The sequence below is a fragment of the Pieris brassicae genome, chromosome 8, assembly GCF_905147105.1.
Source record: "Pieris brassicae chromosome 8, ilPieBrab1.1, whole genome shotgun sequence".
In the NCBI taxonomy this organism is placed as follows: Eukaryota; Metazoa; Arthropoda; class Insecta; order Lepidoptera; family Pieridae; genus Pieris; species Pieris brassicae.
Genome location: NC_059672.1, coordinates 5,977,370 through 5,984,464, shown reverse-complemented (window position 1 = coordinate 5,984,464; position 7,095 = coordinate 5,977,370). Strand labels below are relative to the sequence as shown.

The 7,095-nt window shown below is 33.0% G+C and overlaps 1 protein-coding gene across 2 annotated transcripts in view; it reads right to left on the bottom strand.

Annotated features, from left to right (window-relative positions):
• LOC123712931 (MOXD1 homolog 1-like) overlaps positions 1–7,095 on the bottom strand; it is a 66,896-nt gene that overhangs the window by 2,615 nt on the left and 57,186 nt on the right. Inside the window, exons 6-12 of one of the 2 annotated variants that reach the window (XM_045666320.1) lie at positions 5,382–5,483; positions 4,914–5,077; positions 3,131–3,247; positions 2,509–2,655; positions 1,064–1,218; positions 790–869; positions 172–338 (exon numbers count right to left, since the gene is read on the bottom strand). In XM_045666320.1, the coding sequence (XP_045522276.1) occupies positions 172–338; positions 790–869; positions 1,064–1,218; positions 2,509–2,655; positions 3,131–3,247; positions 4,914–5,077; positions 5,382–5,483 (932 nt within the window). The remainder of the gene's footprint in view (positions 1–171; positions 339–789; positions 870–1,063; positions 1,219–2,508; positions 2,656–3,130; positions 3,248–4,913; positions 5,078–5,381; positions 5,484–7,095) is intronic. The other variant, XM_045666321.1, reaches the window with a different exon arrangement.

Below are 7,095 nucleotides of genomic sequence, written 5' to 3'. Positions count from 1 at the left end.
TGTGCATGGAGACAGATGAAGCACATAACGTTTTCAGAAGTACCCTACGAAATTATCCTTGAACAATGAAACATTAAAGTATTTTTTTTAAATAAAAAAAAACAGAAAGAAAAAAAACTTGCGAATAAAATAACTAGCAACTACTTAAAAACGAATTTATTTTAAGCTTACCGCTCCCCAAGAGTCGTCTCTCTTCTTGCAGAAGGTCATGTGCCATCCATGGTAAAGAGTTTTCTCAATCTGCTCAGTCAGTAGTGGCTCGGACCATGGCATCTCATTGAGATGGGCCATGAAGGTTTTATTGCGGAACTCTGGAGGCTCCTTGATGACAAGTCCTTCTGAAAATAAACCAAGTGGTGTTTAGATTGTTTTCCTTTTTTGTATTAACAGGGAGGCCATTTTGATAGTTATAATTAAAAAGTAAGGAATATTTGAAATAATATTTTATGTGTTCTCAATCCAACACTTGATAATACAGCTAAAGAAATATATCTATGTACTACATATTGAATTTTCGCTCCGTTCCTGGGTCACATTAAAAGTATAATTGCTAAAAACACTTTTTTAAAACGGATTGAAGCTGTATTATTATAAACTTATAATTATTTTACATAATATTAAATTTTTCCGACGTTTAAAGTGTTTTCTTTGTGTTAAAGTTATGTTAATAAAAGACAATTCTAAAAACCTAGTTGTTAGTAGTTATAACTCATCCAGACACCTATAGAATCCGCTGCCCTAACCCAATCCTGAAATTATCTTGTTTGTCTATTGGAAGATCATACTTACTCATTAAACCTACGCCTTGGTCGTCTCCCTGGACAGCAGTAAGTCCACTTTCGATTTCTTGTGGCAAACTCTCTACGTTACTGAAAATAAAAATAGTTTTAAATAATTGAATCCGAATACATGCTCGACGAAGTAACAAATACTTCTATTTAATAGTTAAAAACGCCCATCGGACTTGGTGGGTACTATTTACCAACTTTCACTTTCAGTTCGTGATTAATCTAAATGCATGTATTATTAACAAAATCCAATAATAGCAGGTTATAAAACTTACCCAGACGATAAAAATATTTTCTCCACTTGCATCATGCTGAGTCCATAAAACTCCTTCACGCCGAAGGTTTCGAAGAATTCCACCACAGGCGTCATAGAGTAGCAACCAGCGAGCTGAGTTCGTGGGTAGTATAATATGAATGATAGACACATTTCCTGAAAGATTTACAAATGATTATAATAGGTGAATATTTTCAGTATTAAATGATAACTAAAAAAAATATATTAGTAATTCAAGGAACATATGACCGACAGTAAAATATGCTTCTAAATTTTCTCCCATTTTTTCTAGTCAAGTGCGTTAAACGGATGAAAATAATGATGGTGATGAAGTCTAAAACAAACTCCACGCCACGTTTTCCGCAAACTTTTGCTTATATCTTGTAAAGAACGCAACTATCATGATCCGAACATAAATTACTAAAAGAAATAGAAATCATAATTTTCCGTTACGCACAATGGACCTATTGAGAGTCTAAGTGCGGAAACTGAGTCCACAAACATACATACATAATTTTTCGGGAGCAAATTTGTAAAAATTATATATCTTGTATGATCTAACTCAAACTCAAAATAACTTTATTAATATAGGTAAACAAGTACGCTTATTAACGTCAGAGAATAAGTTAAATTAATTGTAAATTTACATTTACTACCAGTTCGCAAGTTAAGGGCGTAGAGCGTGCAAGAAGAATATGCAAGTAACTTTCCGCCACTCATCAGATATATATGACGTTATAGGTATAACTATAAAGTCAAATTAATACTGATGAACTGACGACCTCCAACGGAAGATAACATTTGATAGTTAGATACGTAATTACTGCGTTAATATTTTATTTATAAACAACATTTTACCAGTGGTAATTAAAATCTCAGTAATGTACACATTGGAAGTAAACTTTATTGATAACAATCAGACTTATTTAATTTCTTTATGAGAGAGATGTGTTCGGATGTGTACTAGTAAATTTTAACAATAAGGATAAAATATATAATTTGACAACTGACAGTAAATCTAATTTCAAAAGATTTATTGCCATTTCTAACTTTAAAAATGTTACCTAAAGGCTAAATAAAGAAATATATATTGAATTAGAGCAAACAGTGAGTCAGAAAGTGTCATGTCCTGATACCCAGTTATGTCAAGTGCCTTTTTGACAAATCAATACATGATCGAGTGGCGCTACAACCATTGGTCTTGGCATACCTTATGTTTCTGTATTTGTCTCCTTGATCATGTTTCTTTAAAGACATAATTAAGAAAGTTATAATCACTGTGTGTTCTACTCGTCGTTATGGCAATGTTTTTCTTCACCGTACAATCGGTTTAAATTCCATCAGTTTACAACAGGCGTTCGAATACACGACCTCTAATTGAGTCTAAATACTAGACTTACACTAGATATGGTAAGCGCAATGAAATTTTTGTAAGTAAATTTTTACCTGAGTCGCTGAATATCCACCCAAAATAGGTTTATTTCGCATTGTACTATCGTAAGTACATTCAGTGATCAAAGTATCTCTTCGGTAAAACTTCCTTCCCCCGGGAACGATACGGGATTGTTGGTATCGGGCATCGTAAACGTTTTCCTGATAATAATATAAACATGTTAAGAAATAGTTTTTTCTGAGTAATTTTAATTCTTTAGTTTTATGCTACAGTTACGCCATATGCATTTAGAAAGGTTATTGTTATATTGCCTTCATTTAACTTAATATACGGAAGTATCGAATTAATAAATATATATCTACAATCGTGTATATGCAATTAATAACGTAAGACTTTTGACCAAATAGGTATTAAAGCGCCATCTGTATAAAATAATTAATTAATTTAACATCACTCGCAATTTTATGACCATGTCGAGAATTGTTGTAGTACTTTAGATGCTCAATATGTGACGCTATCAGAAATATGCAAATGTTAAATACCGCCATCTAGCAGGCTTTTAAAAAACTACCGACGCAATCGGTGACTATTTGAATTTCGACTCGAAATGCCTAGTACTAAAAAGGCTCACTAGGTGGCACTTTCCCTTTCTATAAATATTCAAACAACACATACTTCTGATATTTTTGGCAGTTCTTCGTTTCCCCTAATATGTTTTAATGTTATTTTGCGAGCTGTTCCATGAGCGTGCAGCAAAACGGAGACAATGTTTATTCCTTCTTCGGGCATAGTCTGAAAAATTAATGTATCAATTTAATAAAGGTAAAAAATTAACACTGATACTATAACTGGGTTAGTTTAAGATTTGGATGATTGTAAATAGACAATTTCTAAGCAACATTAAATTATTTAATAATAAAAATACCTAAAAAGACAAATTTTATAAAACATATCTTTCCTATATCCCATACAACGCAATTTATTAGCGACTTTATCGTAAGCATAAAAAGTGTAGTGAACGCTGGTGTATGCGCCAGTGCTAGAATTTTGTTATTAATATGCAGACTGTGACCGAGAAGCTGGCACAGAATCTACTATTCGATTTTCTTTGCTTATATATTTAAGATTATTCTGAATATAAAGAATATTGCGATTCTTAATAAAAACTAAGTAGAAAGCAATTTTTTTTAATAGCGCAAGGTCCATCTCATGTAAGTGATCGCCCATTGACACTCTCAATGCCAGAGGGCTCGCGAGTTCGTTGCCGGCCTTTTTAGAATTGGTTGAAGTTGAATAGGTTCGGAAATACCAGGTTAATATCACACCCATTAGCCAGTCATCACAAGTCGAAACCGGGACACATGTCTAGTTACGAGTAACAGCTTATAATTTCCGATGAAAATATAACGTGAACGTTCTCATTTGTATAAAATCCATTCAAGAGGCAGCCAATCATTGATTTCAAATTAATATGAATGCTTTGCGGAAAAGCAATCTGTTACTTCAGCTATCATTGCGAAACATATTATTGAACATTACACTGGTCTGGTTTATTACAACCAATAGATGTGAAATATATGTCGTTGTAGCTGATAATAGAGATAATATTAGTTAACAAATGAACGTTACAAAATTAAGATTAGTGCGATTGGTTTCCTTTGTATGTAAATAACAAAGCGATATTGCTAACAAAATAATAATAAATTGAATTGTTAGTATGTTTTTTTATTAGATAGAGGGGGCAAACGGCTCGTTTAACGGGACGCCCAAAAAAGGCAGTCATCGCTGCCCATGGACACCCACTCTAGTAACTCTTTCTTTAAAGAATTGGAGCTCTTATCTCCCAGAGAAGACCTCCACCGGCAGTCGATTCCACAGATCACTAGTTCGGAATAGAAAGAGTATTATGAAGCGGAGCTTGTAACCAGCTATCAAGGGGATGCGATGAAATTTTGAATTGATATGGGCTCGTACGGTATTGTAACGAGGCGGGAGAGATCAACGCAAACAAATCTTCCGAACACTCTCCATAGTACACTTTGTATATTACGCATAGAGACGAGAATCAAGCTGATCAGTAATACGTTAGAGTTTGACAATTCGACAAGCCCTTCGTTGAATGTGGTCAATAGGAAGAAGTTTGAAAACGAGATTTTTTGAAAACTATTAATTTCCATAATTTCATGATAACTTTTCTTTCAATTACAATTTTGTGAGGGGACATAAACGTGTACCAAGACCTATTTATGATATTATCACTGATCACTGACATATATCAAGACATATAAATATTTACTTTCCGGATTTTCGTGGCCGAATTAAAATCGCAATGCGATTAAAAAGCTTTTAAAGCTTTAGGACCTATTGTGAACTTCTATTTTAACTTATTAAGTAGGCGTTACATTTAATAATCGACTATGAGAACATACAGAACACAAAAAATAATACTTAAACTTACATTATTAGTACATTCAGGACTGCATATTCCCACAGTTCTATAGGCACGTTGTTTGGGCGGAATGACGTGTAGGGCGGAAACACCGATTCCGGCGCCAAGCAGGGCGGCGTCGTGGGCGCGGAGTTGCGGTGTGTAGTGGATTCGAATACCGGAGTTATCTAGTACTGGAATGTAGTAAAAATTATTGATGCTTTTAATTAAAATATGAATAAAAGGTGAACAAATAATCTTCTAGATGTTGTAGAAGTATATTTTAAAATGGCATTATGTTATCATATGTTTCAATAATTTATAGATATAACAAAATTTCTTTCGACGGAAATCAAAATGGGACCTGGCTATGCACTGAACTACGAAAGTGATATTGGTTAAGTAATAAATATAATTTAATTAAATTTTAATCAAGCCTTAATTGATTTATTTGCGTCTGTAGTAATTACCAGGAAATTGCTTGAATTAATCACTAACCTTCATGTAACGCCTGGTTATCATAATGAACCTCCAACATATAGTAGGAGACACCTCCCCTCTCGCCTAGTGGGATTCCGACGTTTTCAGGCAAAAATTCACCTGTTGAACCAAATTAAACCTTATTCTTAGATGTTAGAGTACACAATCAAATGCGATGATAGTATTAATTTCTAAGTTAGTAGTAGAACAGCTCAAATGATGACGGTTTAAAGCATTGTTTATGTAATTGAGTGATAATTCCGGATAAGTGTCAAGTTTTGAAGAACTAGAATATTACTATTTGCAAGTGTTTTCATTCACACATACTTGACTTGTTCTATGTGTGTTCATAAAGTTTATTTGGATTTTTGAATAAAAATGAATCAAAATACTGTCATAAACTAATTAAGATTAAAACCTAACTATAAATAAATATCAATTAACTTAAGATATTTTTGTATATTTCCTACGTATATTTATGTCGCAGTAATGTAGTTAAATCAGAGAGTTAATTGAATCTCTAGACAGTTAATTAAAAAATTATGTTCAATCAAGTGGCTAAAGTTCCGTCAGACAAGTGAAACGTTTAACGAGTTTCCTAAACGTTCCTCGGCAACAAGACTAACCTAACCTAACCATTTACAATAAAGTAAAACACGGAATTTCCAAGCTTCTTCACGAGCACACCGAAATAACAATAACAAATGAAATAATCATATCGGAGTCTTGTTTAGTCTTTGTCTTGAGACAAATAGGTAAACGTTTTCGACGCTGCATTATTTTAATCAAAATGCTAGCGACTTGATTAAATATCGACATTTAATTAAGTGTCTAGAGATTCAATTAACTCTCTGATTTAACTACTTTACTGCGATATATACATAAATACGTATAGTTTATCGTAGTCTAAAAAGCGCTTGATTAGGAGGTTTGGTGCTAAACGGTGCAGAGGAAGCAAAGCATTTTTAAGGATGCCTTGAAAACTGACCAACATATGCCATTTAAATTAACTTATGTAGCGCAATGAACCCAGAAACCGGGAAAGAAAGAACGAAGAACCGTAAATAATATTTATAATAGAACAATAAAACTCTCCCTACATAAAAAAATATTAATGTAATATACAAAAAATTAATATCAGTATCCAGTCAGATATATTACCAAAAATATTAATTAAGATCGTTTAGTAGAACCAAACAATGACAATCAAATACGGAGAAGGCGAAAAGAATCCGAAACGCAAGAATCGCGGATATAATCAATCGATCAGACTGACCATTCATTCCGGAATCATTTATCAGACCGCTTGAATCTTATACTAGTCGAAATGCGACGGAGCCTTTTCGATAGGAAACATTTATTTTAAATGCCTTTCTGTATTTTTATAACAATAAAAAAATATATAACCGAGAAATAAATGTCGCAGCAATAGCATTACTGTCAGCTGCCACTGTCATTATATGTCACAGAACTACAACAACCGTCAAAGTCTAATCAGTTTGAAATCGTTTATATTTGTGGTTTATTCGATTTGCAATATTAATAGATCTACAAATAACGACTATTTAATATTTAATAGTTATAGTGATTATAAATTAAAAGTAATTTATTATGTCGGAGCAATGGCGTCTCTGTCAGCCTTTGTAACTCCGTCATAAATATTTTTCAAGCTGGTCACTTATTACAGTTACCATTCAGATCTTATGGAACTATAACGTACCATATATTATAT